Raw genomic sequence first — 26,949 nt, 5'->3', positions numbered from 1 at the left:
CTACAGAAGAATAAATAATAATTTGTTGCTGTTTCAAATAAAAAGTACAAATCATTTATTATTACCTATTGGAATACAATACTAACAAAATTCTACATGAATAGAAATGAAAAACTTAACTGAGTTAACCGAAATAACATAAAGGAAGTACAAATCATCTGAGAATTGATTTATGGTCCTCCATTAATCCAAGAAACCCACCTTCAAAAGTTTTAAAGGGAATTTGACTGTAACCAAAAGAATCTTAGGTGAAATACCTTGCAGGTCTTCTATTTGTTTTTGTAACTTTACATGCTGCTGAATTAGATCCTTGATTCCCTCAGGGTCATTTTTACAGAGTTTTTGAGCTTTTATGTTTGCTTGCAGGGCCCAGTCATATTCCCCCAGCATAGAAAGAGCAGCACAATAACGATAATGACCCTGTTCCAAAAAGATAAATTCAATTTTTTCTCAAAAATATGCTCAAGTTAAAGAAAATAGATAAGGAAAAAATATTTTGCTTGAAAACTGATTAGTTACTTAAAATGTTAGATTAGGATCCTATCAATAAAAAAAATAAACAAAAATGTTAATACCTCTCAGGAAATAAAGCCACCTAAATGAGTTAAATGAAAAGCTACGAATAGTATTCATAATAATTTTTAACAACTGACTAGAGATCAGTGCTTCTGCTTAAGAGATTTTTGTACCCCCCCCAAAGAAAATAATTCAACCTTTACTGTACGTAAGAAAGAAATACACTATTTTTATGCCAAATTAAGTATAAAAATGATGCATTATAAAAAACTTAATTTTCTTCAAAATACTTTTAGGCAGTAATAGTCTCTAAGTCATTACACTCCCTACACTTCTGAAGTCAAAAGAGTTTTAGAGCTGGGAGGAACAATCAGCCTCTGCAGTAGTTTTCCAACCCTGCTGAAGAGCATGGGCACAGATAAGGGGTGCATCTATTAATTCCATCTTTCTTAATCAGCTTTTAATTATTTTACCTCTAAGTATAGAGTTCTTGGCTTTAAGAAAAGATCCAAAAACCACTGATTTACTCTTAATTCCAATGACCAGGTTGTTTGTTTTATTGCTACAGAACCATAGTCCTGGCTGGTCCCATTTATGCGTTCTGGGAAATCTTCTATATCAAGCATGAACATTTTAATCTAGAAAGCTAATATTACCAAACCTGGGGCTAACTCAGCCAACCCCTCTTGTAGCTACTCCCAAACCAAACTCCTATTTTAGGCACAGTATCTCCATTTAAGAAGTGATTTACAAGTGAGAGAGGCTAGAAACTGGCCTAATGCCACATTTATTTAGAGACAAACCAAAGAACTTGTATCTTAGGACTCCAGGTCCAGAGCTCTTTCCTCTTTACTACACATTTTACAAAGAACATTCTGATTCTACGAGAAAATATGAAATCAGAAATAAGTGGTCCTTTTAAGAAAGATGCGACTTTCACTAAAAGAAGCCAGAAACAACCAAAGGACCTCTGTTTATGCAGGTTTAGAGCGTATATAATCCTACTCTGGTGCACCAACCCAACCTGTTCCAGGGCATTTCTTAGCCAGGCTCTTTAGGCTCAGATCAAAGATCCCAATTCAGATTGCATTTGGTTAAACTCTGCTTTTCCTCCAAAGGCATAAGATATAGAGTTCTCACAGATATGCTACAAGACCAAAATTCTATCCACTAAGCATATATCAAATTCAAAGTTTAAATAACTGCATTAAAAAAAATCACAGCATAGGAAATTATGAGAGATTATAAACCTTACCTGCTAAATTTGTAGAAAGTGCTTCATTTCTTTCTCTTTTCCACTCACCTTTCTCATCTTTTACTGGGTCCTTTTCCCTAAACTCTGTAAAACCCAGTGTAACTTCTATCAGTTGAGAAAGGAGTTTATTCAGATCTCTCTGCTGAAGTTGTCTGAATGAAGCTTAAATTAAAGGTATCTCAGAAAGTTTCTTGAACCCAATTACAAAGGAAGTTTTGCTCTTCTCTGACATTATCTCATTTTCTATCACATATACAGTTCATCTGACTAGCATCCCCTCCTCCTGTGGGCCATCATGTCCCTACTCCACACAGTAATGCCCCCACTAGTGCCCCCAGCTCAACAATGGCTGGCAGGGTAGAAGCATAGCTGTGACCCAGGAGACTGGTCAATCCAAATGCACCACTTGCCAGGTCACAGTAATTGATCCACAGGTGGGCACATGGCTCAACCAGGATCAGTCTGAGGCATTCCACAGTCATACTACATAAATACTAACAGAGGCTCTCTCTCCACTAGAATAAACAGTTACTAGGATATCAGTTATTAGGATATCACTTTTTCAAAATGAAGCCAAGAGAGCCTATGCTCTAATTACCACTTGTGGTCAAGACGGAGTAACAGGGATTGGATATACCCCCTTGCTTAAAACAAACGAGGACAAAATACATGAAACCAAGGTTTGCAAGACACTGGATATCAGGCAACAAAAGAGAGTGATCCCTGAGAGATAAGAAACACAGAAAGCCCTATGATTGCTCCAGCTTACTTAAGGAGAGATTCTAAGCCATAGCACAGGGAGAAAGAATCCAGGGAGAGACCACAGTCTCAGTGAAGACAGAGCCAGGAGTCCAGGAAAGCCAAGGCAGCTCAAGTTCACAGGGCAGAGGACCAGAGAGGAGACAGCTGGACAGAGAACTCCAGAGATCTTCAGAGGGTCTCCCTTGAGTCTTCAGCTGAGTATCAATCAGTACATGCATGCGGGGCAATTACCCAAGCCAGGGAAAGAACCACTTGAAAGACTAAAAGGGAACAGTAGTCAGCACTGACACAGGGCAAGGAATAATTCCTGTTCCCACTGACCAATGCGGAAAACATCGTAATTCATGGAGTATTAAGTAGAGTACTCAAAAGAGTTTTGCCTCAGTTGTGCAGAAAAAATTAGCCCTAGACCAAATACCACTATGATATCACCCAACAAAGCTTAAAACAACACTCCAAAGAATCTGTTTCCAAGTAACTTTAATGCATCCCAAAACAAAACTCAAAAGTATTTACAGAGGGCTTCCCTGGTGGCGCAGTGGTTGAGAGTCTGCCTGCCAACGCAGGGGACACAGGTTCCAGCCCTGGTCTGGGAAGATCCCACATGCTGCAGAGCAACTAGGCCCATGAGCCACAATTACTGAGCCTGCGCGTCTGGAGCCTGTGCTCCGCAACAAGAGAGGCCACGATAATGAGAGGCCCACGCACCGCGATGAAGAGTGGCCCCCACTTGCCGCAACTAGAGAAAGCCCTCGCACAGAAACGAAGACCCAACACAACCATAAATACATAAATAAATAAATAAATAAACCCAAAGTTTAAAAAAAAAAAAAGTATTTACAGAAATACAAAAATATTAGTACCAAACAAGGTAAAATTCACAATCTCTGGCATCCAATCAAAAACTACTAGGTATGCAAAGACGGGAAAATGTGATCTATAATGAAGAGAAAAAAAAATCAATCAATTGAAAACAATCCAGAAATGACACAGATGATAGAATCAGTAGACAAGGACATTAAAACAGTTATAAATATATTTCATATGTTCGAGAAGCTAAGGGAAAAACTGAACATATTAAAAAAAGACATGAAATATGTAAGAAATACTCAAACTGAAATTCTAGAGGTGACTGCTACAGCATTTAGATGAAAAATAAATTAGATGGAAATAAAGGCAGATTAGACATAGCAGAAGAAAAAGACCAGTCAACGTGAGGACAGAGCAATAGAATCTAGGTGAAATGAAACAGACAGAGCAAAAAGAGAAAAAAGATTAAAAACGATGCTAACAGGGAAGCACCACTGAGAAACAGAAAGAAAAATGTGTACAGATCTGGATCTGACCACGCCTGAAAGCTGACCCCCTTGACTTTTCAATTACATGAACCAATAAATTCCCTCTTCTACTTATGAGTTAGGTTTTGTCACTCCCAAACAAAAGGATTCTAATACACTCCTCAATATTAAAAAGTTCTTGAGGACATTTGTGAGGCTACTGGTTTGTATCCTGTATAACATCAAAAGATAATGCACTTGGAAATGTCAACAAATATCTGTTGACTATACTGTAAAAATTCTCACTCTTTGGGATACGACTCACCCTCTCTTAAGCCTAAAAGTACGTGTAAGACTTACATAATATTGTAAATCAGTATACCTCAATAAAAAAAAATAATGAAAATTAAAAATAAATCATTTAAAAAATTAAAGTATGTCTACGACAGCTGACACTGTACCAGTCTCTCTACCTGGAAAGAAGGAAGAAAAAATGGTCCACTCTCACACAGAAATCTACACAGTACCTTCCTATACAGGCTTATATCCTAGAGGAATGACTCAATAGACTCAGATTCATAAAAGAACTCATAAAAGAATGGGGAATTCCCTGGTGGTCCAGTGGTTAAGACTCTGCACTCCCAATGGAGGGGGCCCAGGTTAGATCCCTGGTCAGGGAACTAGATCCCACATGCCACAACTAAAGATCCCATGTGCCACAACTAAGACCCGACACAGGCAAATTAATTAATTAATTTATTTATTTATTTTAAAATATGTTTAAAAATTAAAAAATAAAAAATAAATAAAAGTAAAGAATGCATCTTGCACAGTCTACTTTTGTTTTTGAAGTTTAAAATATCCTTCAATGAGCATTCCTTTCCGGTAAAATAAAATGATAAATGACCTGAATATATAGTTACCAAATTTTCTGAATACTTACTAAGAGTTGTGTTTTACATCTACACATACTTTTGCAACCATCAAAAAAATCCCAATTTAACAAAATGAGTGAACCCGCATAAATATAGTCAACTGATCTTTGACAAAGGACAAAGGCCATACAGTGGAGCAAAGACAGTCTTTTCAACAAATGATACTGGAACTGGACATCTACATGCAAAAAAATGAATCCGGGGACTTCCTTGGTAGTCCAGTGGTAAGGAATCCGCCTTCCAATGCAGGGGACACGGGTTCGATCCCTGGTTGAGGAACCAAGAACCCACATGCCACGGGGCAACTAAGCCCGCATGCTGCAACTACTGAGCTTGCGCGCCTCAACTAGAGAGAGAAAACCCACACACCACAACTAGAGAGAAGCTCACACGCCGCAACGAAGAGCCCGCATGCCACAATGACGACCCAACGCAGCCAAAAATAAAAATTAATTAATTAGTTAATTTAAAAAATGAATCCAGACCTAAAGCCCTCGACAAGAATTAACTCAAAATAGATTACAGACCTAAAACTCTTAGAGGATAGCATAGAGGAAAACCTAGATGATCTTGGGTATGGTGATGACTTTTTAGATACACCAAAGGCATGATCCATGAAAGAAATCATTGATAAGCTGGACTTAATTAAAATTAAAACTTATGCTCTGTGAAAGAAATGTCAAGAAAATGAGAAGGCAAGCCCCAGTCCAGGAGAAAATATTTGCAAAAAATACACCTGATAAAGGACTGTTATCCAAAATATACAAAGAACTCTTAAAACTCAACACTAAGAAAACAACCAATTAAAAAATGAACCAAAGACCTTAACAGACACCTCATCAAAGAAGATATACAGGGCTTCCCTGGTGGCGCAGTGGTTGAGAATCTGCCTGCCAATGCAGGGCACGCGGGTTCGAGCCCTGGTCTGGGAAGATCCCACAGGCCGCGGAGCAGCTGGGCCCGTGAGCCACAATTACTGAGCCTGCGCGTCTGGAGTCTGTGCTCCACAACAAGAGAGGCCACGATAATGAGAGGCCTGCGCACCGCGATGAAGAGTGGCCCCCGCTTGGCGCAACTAGAGAAAGCCCTTGCACAGAAACGAAGACCCAACACAGCCATAAATAAATAAATAAACAAACAAACAAACAAAAAAGTAAAAAAAAAAAAAAACACATGAAAGAAGATACACAGAACTTCCCTGGTGGCGCAGTGGATAAGAATCCACCTGCCAGTGCAGGGGACACGGGTTTGATCCCTGGTCCAGGAAGATCCCACATGCCGCATATGCCACAACTACTGAGCCTGCGCGCCAGGCTCCACAACAAGAGAAGCCACCGCAAGGAGAAGCCCGTGCACCACAACAAAGTGTAGCCCCCACTCGCCAAAACTAGAGAAAGCCCGCGCGCAGCAACGAAGACCCAATGCAGCCAAAAAAATTTTTTTAATTTAAAAAGAAAAAAAAAAAAAGATACACAGTGGCAAATAAGCATATGAAAAGATGCTCCACATCATATGTCATCTGGGAAATGCAAATTAAAACAATAAGATACCACTACACATCTATTAGAACAGCCAAAATTCAGGATACTGACAATGCCAAATGTTGGCAGGATGTGGAGCAACAGGAACTCTCATTCATTGCTGGTGGAAGTGCAAATGGTGTAGCCACTTTGGAAGGTTTGGCGGTTTCCTAAAAAACTAAACATATTCTTATCGTATGATCCAGCAACCGCACTCCTTGGTGTTTACCCAAAGGAGTTGAAAATGTATGTCCACAAAAAAACCTGCACATAGCTGTTTATAGCAGCTTTAATCATAATTGCCAAACCTTGGAAACAATCAAGATGTCCTTCAGTAGGTGAATGTATAAATAAACTGTAGTATATCCAGACAATGTAATATTTTTCAGTGCTAAAAAGAAATAGCTATCAAGCCATGAAAAGACATGCAGGAACCTTAACTGCATATTACTAAGTGAAAGAAGCCAATCTGAGAAGGCTATACATTGTATGATTCAAACTATAGGACATTCTGGAAAAGGTAAAACTATGGAGACAGTAAAAAGATCAACGGTTGCCAGGAGTCTGGGGGGAAGGATGGATGAGGATGTCAGGGCAGTGAAAATACTCTGTATGAACCATAATGGTGGAATACATGTCATTATACATTTATCCAAACCCATAAAACACCGAACACTTAGGGAGTGAACCTTAAGGCAAACTATGGACTTTGGGTGATCATGATGCATCCACGTAGGTTCATCAGTTTTCACAAATGTATAGCCCTGTTGGGGGATGCTGATAATGGGGGAGACTATGCAAGCATGGGGGCAGGGAATTTACAGGAAATCTCTGGACCTTCCTCTTAATTTTGCTGTGAACCTAAAACTGCTCTAAAGAAAATAAAGTCTTAAAAAAAAAAAAGAGTGAATATTTTATGTTTGATAAGTTAAGCCAGGAATAAACATTCTACATAAAGTCCTCAATGTAATTAAGAAAGTTTTGAGTTTAAGATATATGAAAGATAGCATATGTATTGTGTATATCTAATGGACATTTCGAAAGAATAAACTGGGAAGGAGGCAATATTCAAATGATTAAGGGTGAAAATTTTCCAGAAATGCTGAAAGACATGAATCCTCAGATTTCAGAAGCCAAGCTATCCCAATTATGATGAATTTAAAGAAAATTCCTCATAGACACATTGCAATGAAACTGCCAAACGTTAAAGACAGAGAGATCTTTAAAACACCCAGGAAAAGAAAAGATTACTTACAAAGGAAAAATAGCAGACTTGTCAACAGTGGCAAAAAAACGTCAAAAGAACGTAGACTCAAACATCTGCAAAGAATATTATACCCTGCTGAATTATTATTTAATAACTGGGATAAAATAAAGCCATTTAAAAAAATACAAAAAAAGAAAGTTTTAGTATATTTTTTCTAAGTTGATAATAGATTGAAATGGCAAAAGTTATCCCTGGAAAACCAGTATCAAGGTCTAGGTTTCAGTATTATGAACTCTATCATCCATTTGTTCCATAAATTAATTTATACAGCACCTGCCAAATGATCAGCAGAGGTTATGTTTCAAGTACAACAGCAACTCATGATTAAAATGGCAACAAGCTCATCGCCTTCAAACAGAAGCACAGCCAGGGCTGGATTCTCAATTCAATTTTATCTTTTACTTGCAATGACACCTTGCAAAAAAGTCACTTTACCCTTCCGGGACTCAATTTCTTCATCTATAACTGAGGCATTTAAAAGTGACTCCAATATTTGGAGGCAGAAATCCACCTGGAGAATTTTATAATCCCCAGACTCTAATACACTCCTAGGCCAACTGAATCACAATTTGGGGGCTCTAAAATTCTATGATTCTATTCACACTGGCTTATAAACAAATATGTAAACACTTTAAAATCTAAATATTGGTAAGCCAGTTAACTCATTTCAACCCATTCATTCAACTCATTTATTAAATCAACAAATACTGACTATGAGTGTTTGCTATGTGCCAGGCAGGCAGTCCAGATTCAGAAGTGAACCAACCAACCAAAAACCCTGTCCTCAGGGAGTTCACAATGTACTGGAGCACACACAAAAAACAACACAACTTAAACAACATACATCATATGTTCAATAATGATAAACGCTAAGAGGAAAAAAAAGTAAAGCAAAGAAAAATAGCAAATGTCTAGGAAGGGGCAGGTTTTGCATTTTAGTAATGTGGTCAGGGAAGGTTTCACTGAGAAGAGAACTTTCAGTGAACAATGAAAGGAAGTAAGAGGGCTAGCTCAGGCTCTGGGGAAAGGCACTCTAATTCTAGGCAGAGGGAAGAGCAAGTACAAACTGGGAGTGGACCTGGCATGTGTAAGGAACAGTGAGGAGGCCAACGGGCCAACAGAGTGGACAAGGGAGACAGCAGCAGGAGTGAGGTCGGAGAAGTAACGGATGTTAAAGACAGGCGGCTGGTCAGATAGATCCTAGTAACAACTTTGATCAAGCGAAAAAACCACACTCATCCACTGCTTTATTATATACCTAAATACTTAGGTATTTGCAGTTCTGCAAATACTTAGGTATTTGCAGTTCTGTGCCATTAAAACAATACCACAGTGACCAATCTTGTACATCTCACCAGGTGCACATATGCAAGAATGTTTGTGGGGTAAACACCCCTGGAATCAATTATGGCATACGCACATCATAGTGCTCTCCAAGTTGGTTGTGACAAATTCACACCCCACTGGTTTACTGAGAGCTCCTGTTAGTAAACACACTACTGATACTCAGGACTATCGGTCTCTAACTTTTGCTAATCTGAAGGACTCAACATCACATTGTTTTTCACTTGTGGGTGTACACGTGGGTCTGCTTGGAGGCTGTCTGTTAGGCTGTCTCTATTAGGTTTCTATCTCTTTACAGTTTTAATTACTAGGAAACAGAATATACCTTTTTCTATCGCCCATTCAGGTTTCCTCATCTCTGAAATGCTTGTTTATTTCATTGGCCTGTTTTCTACTGGGTTTCTTATTTATCTTCGTTCTTCGCATATTCTGAATATAAATCCTATCAGTTATATATGTTCTATATATGACAAACTATCTCCTCCCAAATTATTTCATTCATGGTGCCCTGACATACAGAAATTTTTAAGTTTGAGATAGTCGAATTCATCAGAGTTTTTTCCTTCACTGACCTGTGCGTGTATGTTATTTAAGAAATCCTTTCCCAGCTCAAGGCTATAAAGCTAGTCTCCTACAGTTCCTTCTGGGTTTTAAGTCTCATTTTCCACAGCCAGTCCTTAATCCATCCAGAACTTGTAGATGCCGTCACCTCAACCATTAAGGGATGCTCATGATCCCTGGGGGCTGCTTTATCTCCTCAGACACATGTGGCCCTTACTGCTGGGCTGCATCTCCTCTCTGATCATGGAAATGAAGATTCCCCCGCCACATTCCTGAGCTCTGCATAATTTTATCCAGCATTTTGACATACAGATTTACATTCTGTAAACAGATTTTTCACAAAGTTGCATGGCACTATTTGTCCAATGTAAATAAGAAAGAAACCTACCTTTGTCCAATTGTTCTTCAGAATAATAGCTCTCTTTCCATCACCAAGTGCATTTCTAAAAAAAAAAAAAAATACAATATTCAAACTAAAGGCACTATATATTATATATCTATTTATACTATAATTTTCCATATATAATCTAGTTTTTAATTTTTTTTAATCCACGTAATATATGTCTATTATAGGAAATTTGGAAAATACAGAAAAGTAAAACAAAGGGAAAAAGTCACCCAGAGTCACAATCACAATTACCCAGGAACAGCTACTTTTAATATTCCAGAGCACTTCCTGCACACAACTATTTACATCTTACCTATGCCTAACTTCTTGTTATTCTTTGTATGTTTTTTTTTGGTACTATTTTTGCATGTCAGCAAGACTTCTGATCTCGGAAAATAAAACTTCCAGATCTTTCACACAACACATCGGCTAAGCTATAGTGGACAGAGCATGAAAGTTGGGATGTGAGATGGGGATTAAGTCCAACTCCATCACTGATTCTCACTGGAGCTGTGAAGAAGTTATTAACCTCTCTGGGGCCACCTTCTCCTCTGTACAATGAGGCTAATAACTGTTCTTCCTGTCTTCAGATACTATGCTAAAGCACAGTGCTTTGTAAACTGTCAAGTACTAAGGTCTAACACCTAGCCTCAGTTTCCTGGCTTCGTTACATTCAATGACCTCCTCCTCTACCCCAGCTCAGCCGCCGACCACCGCCCTCCCAGGGAACTTTATCGCCACTCAAAACTGTTCAAAGCCCAAAATCACTAATTCAGGCATCCCACTCTTTCCCCTATAACCTAGCTCCTTCTATCTTACTTGTTCAACTGTTCCTACTGTCTCCTCAGGGTGCCCAACTCACTGACTTACGCACTTTCTCTTTTTTTTTAACTTCCTTATTTATCTAGCTTAAGATTCGTTGGTTCATCATTGCATATTCCCATGCATACAACTTGTTTATACTTCTTTGTCCCTATGTTTACATCTTGCTCTATGGCAAAACCCAGCACTGGATCAACCCTGCTTCCTGCTTTCTCCATGACTACATCTAGGGAGCCAAGTACTGCTGGAGAAAATTACATAGCAGAGCACACAGGTAGCACTACTCCTCAGGATTCCAACAACCCAAAGGGACCTTCAACATTGTTAACCAATCATTTCAGATCAAATCATTCTCTAACTTTGTAAAATGATCCTTTCAAATCTTACGTCCTTTCCTCAAACTTCCAACTCCCCTTTCTCTCAGCAGATGAGCTCTGCTTCTATTTCAATGAGTAAACTAGAGACATCAAAGAGAACTCTCTCCATTGTCTACAACCAAACTTAAAGACAAACCCACATCTGGCCCTGCCTTTTCTCTTTCACAATAAAAGTGTCTTCTTCTTCCTTATATGGCCAATTTCTCCACTTGTGCCATATAACTATCCATCCTTACAATACCAATTATCCCTTCTCTCACCTGTAAAATTACCCATTCCTTCTCAAGAATCTACCCCATCAATTTTTTTTATTGTGGTAAAATGTACATAACATACAATTTACCATTTGAACCATTTCAAATGTAAAGTTCAGTGGCATTAAGTACATTCACATTGTTGTGGAACTTCCTATCAACTTTTAATATGCTCAGATCTCTGTCATCTTTAAAAAGCAAATAAAAAAATATATGTCTTAAACCCTAAGCAAACACTGTTGGTAATCTACCCAGCAGCTATCCCCTCCTCTACCTAATTACTAGACTTCCATCGTGAGGGTCTACCTCACTACTACAAGATTTAGAGATAATTCCTAATTAGTTTAAACCAATCATGGCAATCCTACTCTCCTTTCCATTGACAGGTTTAGGGGTAGTCAGGTGACCCAGACCTCAAGGGACTTATCACTCTTAAAAAGAGATTACAAAAAAATAAATAAATAAAAAGATTACAAAGAAGAACAAAACTAGGTAACTTATCCTACCAGATAGCAATACCTACTAAAAGGCCATATATACATTTTTTTTAATAGAAATAAAAAGCTATCTAAAGACAGATGATCTAACAAACAGAATAGGATACAGAAATCAGAAATAGATCCTTACACACAGTCACCTGATCTATATGACAAAGATGACACTGCAGTGCATGGAGAAAACATACTCTTAAAAAATGGGGCTGGGTCGGCTGCAGGGGGTCTCTTTGGTACCCCTACAACTAGTGCACAGCCTGCTATGTAGAGATGCTCACTGGTTATACGTTCAAAGAATGAGTGAATGGATGAATGAATAAATGTGTCCTCCACATATACATGCCAGAGGCAGAGCAGAGGCAGCAGCACAAAGAGGGTGGGGGGCTGCGAGCAAGTGGAGAAGCTAGAAAGGCTTCCTCCTCCTCCTCCTCCTCCTCCTCCTCCATCCATCCATCCATCCACCTACTTCTTGTGCATCTACTACATGCCGGGCACTGTGTTATGGACACAATGTGGACAAGCTGGACACGGCCCTGCCCTCTTGGGGCTGACATTCTAATGGGGAGACAATATGGGAACAAATAACTAAGTGATTTCTAAGCCACATGAAGACTACTGAGGTGGAGAGTGAATTTTCAGGAAGAAGGGTCAGGGCAGGCTTCTAGAAGGAGGTGATATTTGTGCTGCAACTCAAGTAAAGGGAGGGAGGGAGCCCTGTGATGCCAGGGAAGAGCGTCCCAGGTAGAGGGGACAGAGAGCGCACAGGGTCTGGGGCCGAAAGGGGGGCAAGCAGAGGGGAGGGGTGACAGCGGAGGCCACAGACGTAAAGAGGGGAGGGGGCAGGGATGGGAAGGGTTCCTGGGTTGGGGGCCTGAGGGCCTGCGAGGGCTGGAGGTGAGGGCAGAGGCCTGTCGGTCTCCAAGGGCAATGCTGACGGATTCGGGGCAGGAAAGAGAAATAAGAAGGCTGTCTCATCAGAGCTGGCTTTGGAAGCCTCAGGGCCAGAGGCGGTACTGGGGGAGAGGACCAGACCCAGGGGAGGGGGCTCCAGAAAAGCAGCCCAAGCAGCAACGGACGGGCAGGTTTGAGGAGGCGGGTTCACTGTGGTGGGAGCTCAGAGTAGGGGGTCCTGGGAAGCAGAATTAGCTGCAGGTAGCGCCAGGATTGCAGAGAGGTGAGAAGCGGACTGATCCCCACTCGCAGGGTCTCCGAGGAGCCTGGGGTGGGAGTCGGGGTGTGCGGAGGGCCCTATTCTGGCCCGGTCCCTCAGAGGCAGGGCTGCAGTGGGAGCCCCGCTCGCTTGCCCTGGGATAGCAGCCCCACCAAGGCTGGCCCTGACGTGGGGGGCGGTCTTGGGCCCAAGAAAAAAGAAAAAAAGAAAAAGAAGGGAAAAAAATGGGGCTGGGTCAACTGGACGTTCATATGAACCTTGAACCCTACCTCATACAAAATACAAAAACCAACTCCAAATGAACAACAGATTTAAATACCAAAGTTAAAAAATCAAGCTTTTAGAAGAACACAGAACATTTTGTAGAGTAGGCAAAGATTATAATCAGAACACAGAAAGTGCTTACCACAAAGGAAAAAATTGATAAATTGTACTATATTAAAATTACTACTTCCACTTGTGAAAAGAAAACATAAAGAGCAAAAAGGCAAGCCACAGAGTGTGAGAAGGTATTTGTAATACATATATTTGACCAATGACTCATATCCAGAATTTTTTTTAAAAAACCTCTTACTAATGAATAAGACATTCAACTCAAAAGAAAAAAAAAATAACAAAAGACTGAAGATTCAAACAGGCACTTCACAAAAGAGAATATTTGAGTGGTCAATAAGCATGTGAAAAATGTTCAACTTAAATCTCCTAAATCAACTTAAGGAAATGCAAATTAAAATCACAGCACTGTATCACTACACACCCAGCAGAATGTCTAAATGAAATGACACAAAATAAGAAATGTTAGTGAAGATGTGGAACTAAAACTCTCATATGCTGCTGGCAGGAGTGTAAAATGATACAACCACGGGTGTGCTTATGTTCAGTGTGCTACAGCTGAACATAAGCACACCATCCTGTCCCAGCAGTGCCACTCCTTTATTATATACTTAACAGAAATGAAGACATGTGTTCACAATGACACTGTCTAAGTACCAGAAACTACCCAAATGCCCATCAACAAGAGAATGGATAAAATGTGGTATATTCATGCAATAGATGAACACTTTACAACTACATGCAACAATATGGATCTCAAACACAATGCTAAAAACCAGACATAAAAGAGCACATACCACATGATTCTGCTTATATTGCACAAAAGCAGGCAAAACTAACCTATGGTGTCAGAAGTCAGGACAGGAGTTATCCTGGGGGGAAGTGGGTAGTGACAGAAGGAGGAACAAGGGTGACTTCTGGGTTACTTGGGTTGTGATCTGGGTGCTAGTTATGGTTGTTTGGTTTCTGAAAATTCAACCTATACACTTATGAACTGTACACTTCCCATTGTATGTACTAAGGTTTTAGTTTTGAAGATTACAACAGTCATCCTTCTGCTGGAGGTTGTAATGTCTAGTGTGGTATCTGAATTACAGTAGCCATTCCGCCATCCTGAGGGGGCAGCCTGAGGTCCAAGTCATACAGTGGGGCTGGAAAAAAAAAAACCTAGGTCTTTGATGACATAAACACACAACCTTAGAATCACCTTCTTCTGGAACTCTTGAATAAGGTAAGTTTTCTTCACCATTTAAACCAGTTGGATAAGAGACGTCTGCTATTTGCAGCCAAAAACCATCTTAATGCAACGGCAACCCTCTTCTGCTCTTCACTGCCCCTCCCCCAGAATACTTTAACAGCTGCCTGTGCTAGCTGGCTCCATTTCCTCACCCCCATTTCTCAACCCACTCCAGCCCAGCATCTGTTCCAAGCTTCCCACTGACTGCGCTCCCTATGGAAACTAAAAGAGATCCATAGAACTGAATGCAAATTCCAAATGGCTTCTCAGCAACAGGCAGTGCTGGCTACTCTTCCACTTGCTTCCATGATCCCACACTTACTTTCCTCCTACCTCTCCGGCCACCTCGTAAAAGTCTCCCGTGCAGGTTCATCCTTCTCTAATGGGCCACTGTTTGAGTCCCTCAAAGCTCAGTCCTACTTCCTCTTCTAATCTCAACCCTGCCCTCTCTTGACTAGTGGGTCTCAAACCTGGCTGCACATTAGTACTACCTGGGGGCCTTCTAAAAGCCCAATGCCCAATTAATTCAATCAGAACTTGGACTGTAGCCTACAGAACCCTCCTTGGTCTAGCCCCTGACCACCTCACCCCCTCCTTCTCTGTATTCACACACACTTGCTGTGCTCGCTTCAGCAGAACATAAACTAAAACTGGAATGCCACGTGCTCCTTCCCACACTGCTGGCCCACTGTCTAGAACACAGGGACTATGTCTGTTTTTGCTCATTTCTAACATACCAGTGTTTAATGTTATTTATTATAATAAACAATACTATAATACCTGTAATATATTATATTGCTATTATAATTATAATCACGTTATAAGTATATTTATTAATATATCAATGTATATTAACATTTTCGTATTTACTAGTATTTGACCACATTCGTCTACGAAAGCAAAGTGGGTGGAGTAAATTACGTCATGTTACTGCTCTTCCAAGTCACTGTAGCCCAGGGTCTAAACACTCTGGAGGGCAGGACTGACTTTAGCAGCAATACCCTGCACAATACATCTATGAAAACAGGAAAACCCAAGAGATGCAAATGGTTATTCACTCCTGAAGACTGTGTGACACAACAGTAAGTGTACTGAACAGAGGGTAAGAAACAGAGCTCTAGCATAGATGCTCCAATTCATTACATGTTACATGGGAAAGTGTATTTCTCCAGTCCCTAGCCCTATCTAGTTCCTCACATACAATATGTTACATTTTGTCCTAAATTATGTTATGAAAAAACACTTATTTCCCCCTCCTCTAGCTTCCATGTGGATTTGCTAGATTAATCACTAGTGAGCTCTCTCCTCTCCCCAACTCTCACTAACTTTTCCCCGAGGGAATAATAACTTATCTAATGGTGGGGGAGAGGCATCAATCCTATGGGGCTTAGCCTCTTCTTTTTCTTTCTTTGGGACCTTATCTTAAACAGCAACATAACACCAGATTCCCTTCTCCTCCAAGCTTAAAGTTCACAAGGGCCCTGTTGCCTGGTTCTGTCTGTGACATGGGTGAACTAATAATAAGTCACTTGGCTATCAGACTTAAGGCCCGGTTCTCTAACAACTGTATTAGTAATGGAGGCGAGACTGCATCACCAATTGTCTTCTGCTTCCATCTCTTAGCTAATTCTGGACTTGGGAGGGGAAGGAGATGCCATTAATTGACTCTCTCAAACCACAACATATAAGTATGTAAGAACTTTGAATACCACAAAAGAATTATTTCTCCCCCTATTGTAAATCATCACTTTCAGGGCCTGACCAGACCACAAAGAAGTAACAATATTACTCCCCAAGGTTCTCCATCTTACAATGAAACAACAAAAGCAGGATTCAGATGTAATGTCAGTTACTATCAAATATGCAGTGACTATTAACCATTGACTGAATAAACACATACATTTTAAATCAAAAGTTAGTGTCTGGAATTAAAATTACATATGCTCTTTCATCCAAGTAAAATAAATTTTTATCAGGAATTTATCCTACATATATATATACTTGCATCTGAGTGTAGTATGTAAGTAAAAGGATATTCCTGTATATAATTTTTAAAACTGGAAATAAGCTATATTCTAATACAAACTAATTCACTGAGTAAAATACTATGCAGCCATGAATAAAAACTAGGGTAGATCTCTATATTCACTGATATGCAACAACTCCAAGATTTAAACATTAAAAGAAGCAAGACATACAACAGGGTGTATAATATGCTCTTACCCATGTTAAAAAAAAAAAAAAAGGGACATATACATTACACTGAACCAAACAAAACTGCCTTATTCTGATTTATAAAAGCAACTTCATTTGGTTCAACGTAATAAGTGCTAGTATAGTCATGAAATATCAATATCATGGAAATACACAAGAATCTAAAAGAAAGGAATTAGGGCATGGGTCTCAGATGGGCAAGAGTTTTCAGCTTATCCTTTAGTAGTACTCAACTTTTTATGATGCGCATTTGTTACTGCTTTTTAAAAAGGGGATGCACCCCAAGGAAGACTGAAAAAATAACTCTTTCCTTCAAAAGCAAATACAGCAGCTTTTAAGCAAAATAAAGAGACCACACAAGGAAAAGAGTGAGGAATAATTCACCAACCAACACGTACACTAAAGCTCCCCACACACACTAAGATTTTTGAAATTCTCACAGAAACATACAATTGACTTGATTTACACCTCAGGCCTCAGAGAAATTCAGAAAAACACACACACATACACACATAATTTAAAGTCTATCCACCTGCTATTAATCACAAGTTGGGAGCTAATAGAAGGGAATATCATACAACAGGTAGATAGTTAAACACCAAAAGGTCAAAGTAAATATCAAGTTTTAAAGTTCCATCGTTTGGGGCTTCCCTGGTGGCGCAGTGGTTGAGAGTCTGCCTGCCGACTCAGGGGACACAGGTTCCAGCCCTGGTCTGGGAGGATCCCACATGCCGCGGAGCAACTAAGCCCGTGCGCCATAGCTCCTGAGCCTGAGTGCCACATCTGCTGGGGCCTGCGCACCTGGAGGCTGTACTCCGCGGCGGGAGAGGCTACCGCAATGGGAGGCCCGCACATCGCAACGAGGAGTAGCCCCCGCTCGTCGCAACTAGGGAGGGCCCGCGTGCAGCAATGAACACCCAACGCAGCCAAAAATAAATAAATAAATAAATAATAAAATTCCATCATTTTCCAAAGTAAATTTTTAAAAAAATCCAAGGCTAAGCTTTCGCCTTTTCCAATTACATTTCCCATTACACAATTTATCCCATCCCACCAAAGAATTCAAATTTTCACATGAGTCCCACAAGAATGAATTAAACAGTAAGCCTAATCATATACCTTGCATAATCACTGTAACTACAGACGCTATAGATGCCTGATTGCTTTTTCTAGATTCCCCTCTAATCTGAAAATTTCTAATTACTTCAATTAAAACCATCATTCTAAAATGCCCTCTAATTCTCAAATTATACTTAAAAAGTGAACTTACAGAAGACCAGAATAAAAAGGACATGTCACCCCAGCCAGGCATTCTGGGATACACTGCACGCATTCCTCAGCTTGAAGGATTCAGTAGGGAGAAGCAGTGGCAGGAGGGAGCATATTTCCACCCACCCCTCCCTAAGCCCAACCCCATTCCATGTGCTTCCCCAGGGCAACATCTGCTGACCTGGAGGTGCACACCTCTGGAGAGTGGTAAGGGTTCTTTCTGACTGACTCCTGGCCTCCCCTATACCCACCCAAAGGTGGCCAGACTTACAAGTATAGGCTATTACAAGTGGGGCTATTCGGCATTAAAACCTCCACCACTCTCTGACCATTTCTGAGTGAAGCATTTTCCCCACACATACTTCACCTCAGGCTCCCAACCACTGGTCTTAAAATACTTCTATTTCTCTCCTTTCAAGATTACTTTCCACTTATTTTATCCTTAATGTTTGGTGTTTTTTTCTTTTTTTCATCTTATGTGCATTTTAAATTACACTTTGTGTTACTTTTTTATCAAATATACATAAAAGTACAGAGAATAACATTAACATAATCAACACCCATGTACCGGCTTAGCAAGACCTTAACGTTTTGCCGTATTTACTTCAGATCTTTTTGCAGAGGTCTGTTACAGCTGACACCCACTGGGAACCATCCTTCCCAGCTCCAGTCCTTTTCCCTCCCTCCCTCCCTCCCCAGAGACAGCCACTCCCCTGGTGTTTAACATGCCCATGCACTTTAAAAACATTGTTAATACATACTATGTATTAATTACGGATATGCATATCATTTTGCACATTTTAAAACATCATATAAATGGCATCATACCGTACAAATCATTCTGCAACTTGCTTTTTCACTCAACATTGCATTCATTTTAACTGCTGCACAGAATTCCATTGTATGAATATACCATAATTCATTTTATCCATTCCCCTATTGATGGACTTTTAGGTTGTTTCCATTTCTTTACTCTTAAAAACCACGCTCTACTGAAGGCTCGTACACATCTTCTTGGGTAGCCCAGAAGCGGGCGGCAGAGTACGCACATCTTCACCTTGCCAAATGGCTCTCCACAGTAGTGACTGCACCAATTTACACTTTTCTCCAGCCGAGTATGAAAGTTTCCTTTGTTCCACATCCTCTCAAACACTTGGTGTTATGAGGTTTTTAAATTTTTGCCAATCTGATGGGTACGAAAGAGAGACTCACAGTTTTTAATCTGCACACCCTGTAAGGATAATCATGTTTACTGACTATTTAGACCATTATTTTAATTTTTAATTTTTTTCAACTTTCACATTGCCGTCTGATTCTATCATCACCTTATGGTGATTAATAGTAGAGACCCTGCATCCAGGCTGCCTGCGTTCAAATTCTGGCTCCATCACACCCACCTAGTGTCTGAGGACACTGCTTGACCTCCCCAGGTCTCAGGTTCCTCATCTACAACGACACAGTAGCACCTACCTCACGGGGTTGTGAGGGTTTTATGAGTCAATACACGCAGAATGCTCAGAACAGTGCCAGGGAGGTCGGATGCTTTACCCTCAGCTGTGCCTGCAGCTGCTCAGCCAGATTCCCATAACGGACCTACCAACCCTCAGATGTGAGAGCTTCAAAACATCTCAATCTTGGTAACCCAGCTAAATGGCATGGGTCCTCCTGAGTCAATGGCACGTCTGAATCACTGGCAACATATTCTTCTCTGAAGTCGTATCAACTACTCACTTGATCAGGAGTTATGTGTATTGCAGGTTCAGAAAACATTATCCCTACATTACTGAGCAAGTCATATAAACAATGAATGAGGTGGGAAACAACAGTAAAACCAATGTGGCATAATGCTTCTGACATTAAATAAGCATCCAGCACATATTGGTGATTGCCTAATAAGGAAATGCTGCTGACCTGCCTCTAAAGAAAACTTCATTGGTGTTGAATCACAAACCTAGACCGGCAGGAAGGAGGTACAAGGATGGATGCACAACCCTGCTCTTGACCTGGACCTCACCAGGCTACCTGGCTTCTGTACTTCTACTTTGATGCACCTCCTTTACAGCAGAGTTTTAGCAGGATCCTGCTTGAGTGTCTAGCATTCAACACTCATGAAAGAGGGCAGAAACCCCTGGTTTGCCTCTCAGCTCCCGGCGATCCCCTATGCAGAGGGGATGACCTTCCACCCAATCAAGGTTTCAGATAGGCGCCTCGATTTTCACAAGAGGCTAGCCAAGTTGCCCAACCTATTCACCTTGAAAGCATACAGATTGACCTTCAAACAGCACAGGATATCTGCAATTCTGGACCTAGCCAGAGGCAATAATCTAAAGACATTTGCAGCTCATTTCTTGTCAGAACCAGTTGAGGACAGTGGTATTGACGGAAGACTGTGTCAAGCCCATCCATTCCTCTAGACTAGATAGCCTCGGTTTATCCACGGCTTAAGCCATCTAAAAGCTGCATAACGTTAATACAGCGGTATTCTCCGAGGTGGTGATTTTATTTTCTTCTTTTTAAACTCTTGTATTTTCCAAATTTTCTACCATGAGAAAGTGTTCTGTTTATAATAAAAGAAAAACATACAGGTTATTTTTAAAAGCTTCATACTTGGAATATACTATAGTCCCCACTCCCACCTCCCAACGTAAGTGCTTTCCCTGAAAAACAACTGATATCATATTCTCTGCTTTCATGAGAAAACTTAATGAAAAAAATTATTGATGAAACCCAAAACTGTACTCTCAGGGAGTTTTTTCCTTTGAACAGGAATGTTGCTGAGGTTCTTCTCTACTCCACCACTCAGTTCATATTACTTCTAAGCCATATAAGAAACTTCTTCCACAACTAAACACCAGGAAAACAGTTTCACCTGAGCAACTGGTGTCCTCTTTCTTCATGGTCAGTGAGAATTATGTAACTTGTCGGGTATTCTCTTTTTATTTTGGGCAACAGAAAGGTCAGATGCAAATATGAATTATAACCAATCACTAAGCAGGACCTTATGCCTATGCAGCTTTATTCTAAGGATCCCAGGCTCCAACTTGGTTTTTTAGTTTGTTTTGTTTGTTTTTAATATTTTTATACTGAGTGGATGTATTCTTGAAGCAACCCGAAACCCTTCTTACAATTAGGTAGGACACAGTTAAATATAACTGTTGTCTACACTGCTCAACATTAATGTTTAATATTTAAGTCCTAAAAATTTTAAACTGAGACAATAAAATCATGGTGCAGTGTCAACAATCTTTCTCAACTAATAAATAAAAGCTTAGGTGAACATGAGGAACTAAGAATTATGATTTCACTCCCAGAGTTAAACCATTAAATTTCTTTTCCTTCACTTATGAAGGATATTTACTTAATTTTTTCATACCAAGATAGAGGAAACAAATACAGCAAAAATTCTTCCAGAACTATACAGATTAGTTAATAGAGCAAAAGAAGGTAATATAGGTGTTATAAACACAGACTTTGACATCATCAGATAAGATCTGTGTTCAAATCTTGGCATCACTGCATCATAGCTTGAAAAAAAATGGGGCAGGGTAGAACCAAATTCACAATTACTAATTACTAATGGTATGAGTTTGCCCAAATGTAAAATGTGGAGAATAATTATCTATTAAATGTGTTGTGAGAATTAAATAACCTATTTGAAGTGCTTAAAATAATGCATAGCATGTTATCCACTCAATCAGAACAGCTGTTTCTGTCACTGTTGTTTTTATATATAAAGCCTAAAGAGCTCTCTTCTAAGCATTTAACTATTTCTGCCGAAGAACTACTGAAGGATTTTCTTGTGTAACTGCAAAACAGAAATACTTCTCAAAGATAGGTATTTAGCCTAACAATTCAGTGATTAGGCGCTTTAACCAACTTACCTAAATTGTCCAGTGCGAAGAAAACAAAGAGCTCGGTTACCATAAAGAAGGTGATTTTCAGGTCTTTAAAAGAAAGAATGTTTCTTCAGTAAAGAACATTACATACAGAACAAACAACACAGAAATCATAAGGCATGAAATAATTTTCAAAAACTTTACATCTGTGTGGCAGAGCAGAAAGAATATAGTTCTTGTTCCTTCACTACCTGAGTAACTTGTTCAAACCAACTTAAACTTCCCTGTATTCAAAATGAAGATTAAGAAGTTCTACTTTTTCTGCCTAGCTCATAGGGCTGCTGCAAGGATCAAATGAGACATATTAAAAAACTAGCAAACTACAAGTATGCTGTAACTGTAGAGAACAGAATATTTATGTAAGTCAGAACTGTACCACCTTCACAAAGAACTCAAATAAAGGAAGCCTGTAAATTACAACAGTAATTTAAATAGCTTCATTTCAAGTTTTGTCCTCTTTGGTTTTATCTTACTGTTCCTCTACCTCTTCCTAGAAGAACAGAGCAGCAGGCTTTCAGATGTGGTGTGCTACCTGGATTCACTCATTCCCTGTGGAGACGGGTAAGACAGGAAAGAGAGTAGCTGTCTACAGCCCACCCTCCTAAGGCTGCCACAGTATCAGGTGGGCCAGCTAAGATGTCAGTAAGAGCCAGGTGAGGCACACTTGCAGGAATGCTACAGAATTCTAGCAGCTGAGCAAACAGAAGACGAGGTAGAGAGAACACATGCATTCTCTCAACAATTCCAACTACTACCCTTTAAAAATTCCCTCACAGAAAGCACAAATCCCTGAATGGGTGACATCTTAAGTACTAGTAACTAACCCTTTGTTATCAGTTAATAATTTGGAAGGAATCAGTTGAAGGGAAAACAAGACCAAGAAAGAACAGATGACTCTGTACTAGAAAGCTTGGGAAAAAAGTGGGGCAGGGTAGAAGCAAATTTACAATTTCGTCTGACTCGCTTGGGTTATACAACTTGATTAGTAAGTTCATCTACTCAGGTCATCTCATGCTTCTAATACCTACGGGTGAGAAAATATATTCTGCATAGCAAATTGATGATATTCTCCAATTCCTCATCTTGCGTTTCTTTCTAATGACTAGCATTCTAACTTGATCTGCCACATAAAAAGGGTCTCATTGTTCTATTTTGCTCTTACCTACATTCAATGGCTCTGGTGTAATAGATAATAGCTATATCGAATCTTTCTTTGGAAAACTCTTCATTTCCTTTCATTTTCATTAGTTCTCCTTGCTGAGAAATCAAGGTAAAAGAAGACCCATCAATTAAATGCAAAGAGAATCAGGAACCCCAATATTTAGGAAAAATGGTTCTGGGTTTCTATCTCAGATATCAGAAATAACCTGGGGGATTACTTAGGTAGAAAATGAGAATTCAATACCCAACATTTTGGAATATACATTTAAAGAAACCTGTCTGCCTCTAATGACTCGACGCTAACTTTGATAAAGGGATATTAAAAAGTAAACAAAGCCATCACATTATGAATAACACTAACAATTTACCCCTTGTGTACCGTATTTGGCAGGCCCACTTTTAAACAGACCTTGATATGCCTGCATATGCAGAAAAGAAATAAGATCCAAGTAGAATTTTAATTTTAGGTTAGAAAATGTGATGTTATTCAACAAACCTGAGTGCTTAAAAAATAATATATAAATCAATAACATATAGGCACTGTTGATTAGACTAACTGCCCCCCCCCAAAAAAATGAGGTGACCTATAGCAAGGATGAAATAAAAACAAAAAAAAAAACAACCAACAACAAAAAATGAAATCAAAGATGCTACAGATATAACTAAAACTTTTCACCTCAAACCTTCACATTTTCAAAATAAACAAATTAACTATTATTTACTGGATTATATCAATGGCTTTAGCTAGAGAATTAAATAGAATATTAAATATTTTCCTAAATCCCTTTTTAAAAATTTAGTTAAAATCATATTTCCTATGAGCGAATTGTATGGCATGTGAATTACATGTCAATAAAGCTGGTGGCAAAGAAAAATCATATTCCCTCAACTAATTAAAAGCCTTTTAATTTAAAAAAAATCAAATTTCTATTTTCAATTAACTCTTAAAATCTATAACATTAGAAAATTCTGATCAAGATGGCTTCCTCTTCCAAAATAAATATTCCAATCAAAATTTATTAAAAATTTCCCTCAAATATGTTATCAAATTTTATAGTAGTTCCTTGTGTACTGACAGCAGTTTTACTGAACTTTCCTCTGAGTGTTAATAAAAGTTCTAACAAGCAAATCTTAAAATATACTTACAAGTAAATATTTATTCTCACCTCTAGACACTCCGCACAACTTTGAGTTTTAAATTCTTCAAGCAAATTGCAGTTTTCTGTTACAACTTTAGTAATGTGATACTTGTCTAAATTTTATTTTTAGGAGAGAGTGAGAGAACATTTGTTTAAAAAAAACAAACTGGTATTGTTAATGTTCTAATTCTTAGGCTACGTAGGTTGAGTATGTAAAGTTCAAGATGTTATACTTTCTAAATAATGTTTCTTATAATCTTTTACATGTATCAATAATATATTTTTAATAAACAGCTGATAAAATGTTTCAGAGAACATTAGATTCATTGCGTGCTAAGAATCTAATCTGTTTTATTTCTAGCATTTAAAAATCTTGTTTATTATTACTCTAGTTCTAACTGTGGTTAACAGTGCTCTGTCATAACACATTCCAAATAGGCCTCATAATTACTCAAGTCAATTCAACAAACATTATTGAGCTATGGTGTACCTGGCACAAAGTTTAACTAAAATTTCTGAAAACAAAAACCTGAGAAACTACTTTCTAAAATGTGTTTAATATAAAAAAAATGAAGAATTTAAAATGTCTTAATTCAACATTTTGACTCTCATGAATGTTAAAATTTGACATTTTTTGAAATATTATTCTCATAAAAATGTAATAAACTAATTAAAATGCAGTAGGTAATAACCAAAATTTATGTTAAAAGTTTATCAGACCTCAATTTTCTGTATTTTAAGCTGTTCTATAAAAAAGATTTTAAGTGGTAAATAATAATTTTATTGCAACAGAACTATAGTTACGCTTCTAGCCAAACATATTCATTTCCAAGGCAAAAGCAGTATCTAAAATTTAAGATTGAAGAAAGAATTTTGGAAGGTGACCAAATAAAGTAAACTAATACTAAAGGGACAGAATAAGATTATAGAACAAAAACCCAGACTTTGAGATCAGAGAGACCTGACTTCTCATCTAGGTTCTACTACTTAATAGACTAAAGAAATATCATTTAACCTCTCAAAGTTTGCTCATTTCTAAAATAGGATCACAGCATCTACCTGGCAGAACTATTATAAAAAGAGAGAACAGAGAGAGAGAGTCAGAAACGAGCCCAAATGGGTGCCCAGTACATGATACTGGTCCTTTACTTCCACCATAAAATCTAGGCTATAATTAAAGGCTTCCAAAACAACGAAGAGAACAACCTCTATCAACGTAATACAGCCCACCGTCCAATAAACATCAGGAAAACCTGTCTTGGGGCTTCCCTGGTGGCACAGTGCTTAAGAATCCACCTGCCAATGCAGGGGACACAGGATCGAGCCCTGGTCCAAGAAGATCCCACATGCTGCGGAGCAACTAACCCCATGCGCCACAACTACTGAGCCCATGTGCCACAACTACTGAAGCCCGCATGCCTAGAGCCCATGCTCTGCAACGAGAAGCCACCATAATGAGAAGTCTGCACACCACAACAAAAAGCAGCCCCTCTCCCCACAACTAACCAACACAGCCAAAAATACGTAAATAAATTTATTTAAAAAAAAAAAAGAAAAACCTGTCTTCATATTTAAGCTTAATTTCTCTCTAACACTCAGGTCAAGAGTACAAAATGTGCCCTCTACTCAAAATGGCAAATGGAAATGGCAAATTATCAGTCATTATCAACTAGCCAAATACTTCCTGTTTCAAGATCCCTATAAAAACAGTTCTAACATTCAAATATTTTAGAGAAAAATATTTCACAAGGTAAAAAATATATAAGGCAGCTTCATCATATATAAGAATAACAAATTCATCAGAGAAATGAAAATTATAATCTTAGCTCAGTTACTTCTCTTATGAATGAGAATACATGAGCCCCAGTGTGGTCTCTTTGGGTATTATATATTAATAATTTATGGCATCCATTTGCTAGGATGTTTAAAAAGTATTAACATCACAGATATCATCATGACAAGAAATACAGAATATAATTAACTACAGGGTTAAAGTTCTCTTATTCAGGCTTTTACTCATAAGAGAAAAACATTTTTTAAAATCCTAAGATAAACAAGAAACCACAGCTACACGTTCTATTTTCCAAAATAATACCTTTATAAAACTGAGTCAAGTAACAATTTAAAGCATTTATACTTACATTCAGTAAAGAAAATACTTAACATAGGCCAACAATTGTCAACTGCTCCTAACCTAGGTAAAATTGTTACATCGCCTGTGTATTTCACCCAATTCAAAGCTTCTTCCATTGCCAAGATTTTCTGTTTCAAAAAGAGGGATGAAAAATGTGACTTGTGTATTAATTGTAAGTTTACATGTGGCATTATAAATTTATCTTATATAGTATTTCAGATTCTTATTACAAAACTTGTACAACCTCATGTTTTCATTACTATAGCATGTAACCTAGACTAGCTAGACCCCAACACACAAGTTAACAGAGACCACAGACTCACATATGTTATATCTTCAGGTAACCTCAGGCCACCCTCAGAGCCCAGGATGCTGCTGCAATGATTAAAGACCTGGAAGTTGAGGTCTACAACCTGGCCAGAGGCTGCCCTAGGTAGCAGGAGAGTACAGTAACACAAGGTGAATAGGGGTCTCAGATCTCATCTAAACTAGGACTTCCATCCTTACCTTAAGATTAACGGTATCTATTAAGGTTCACTAAAGGGACTATGTACTTTAAATGGTCTGTGGCAAAGAGAAAAATAAGCATATAGGCAACAAGAGGAGGGCATGGTTGGGCAAAT

General features: G+C 38.8%; 1 protein-coding gene across 18 annotated transcripts in view; it reads right to left on the bottom strand.

The window, feature by feature from the left end:
• Positions 1–26,949, bottom strand: part of TTC3 (tetratricopeptide repeat domain 3) — a 137,303-nt gene that overhangs the window by 94,085 nt on the left and 16,269 nt on the right. For 12 of the 18 annotated variants that reach the window (XM_082458752.1, XM_082458746.1, XM_082458740.1 and 9 more), the window contains 6 exons: positions 26,334–26,454; positions 24,220–24,305; positions 23,055–23,149; positions 21,878–21,940; positions 9,826–9,880; positions 258–420 (listed from right to left, as the gene is read on the bottom strand). In XM_082458752.1, coding sequence (XP_082314878.1) covers positions 258–420; positions 9,826–9,880; positions 21,878–21,940; positions 23,055–23,149; positions 24,220–24,305; positions 26,334–26,454 — 583 coding nt within the window. Of the gene's footprint in view, positions 1–257; positions 421–7,520; positions 7,586–9,825; positions 9,881–18,824; positions 19,040–20,247; positions 20,497–21,877; positions 21,941–23,054; positions 23,150–24,219; positions 24,306–26,333; positions 26,455–26,949 lie in introns of those variants that run through there. The other 6 variants (XM_082458742.1, XM_082458741.1, XM_082458745.1 and 3 more) reach the window with 5 other exon arrangements.

The sequence above is a fragment of the Balaenoptera physalus genome, assembly GCF_965194825.1.
Source record: "Balaenoptera physalus genome assembly, chromosome: 4".
In the NCBI taxonomy this organism is placed as follows: Eukaryota; Metazoa; Chordata; class Mammalia; order Artiodactyla; family Balaenopteridae; genus Balaenoptera; species Balaenoptera physalus.
This window is presented reverse-complemented; position numbering and strand designations above follow the sequence as displayed.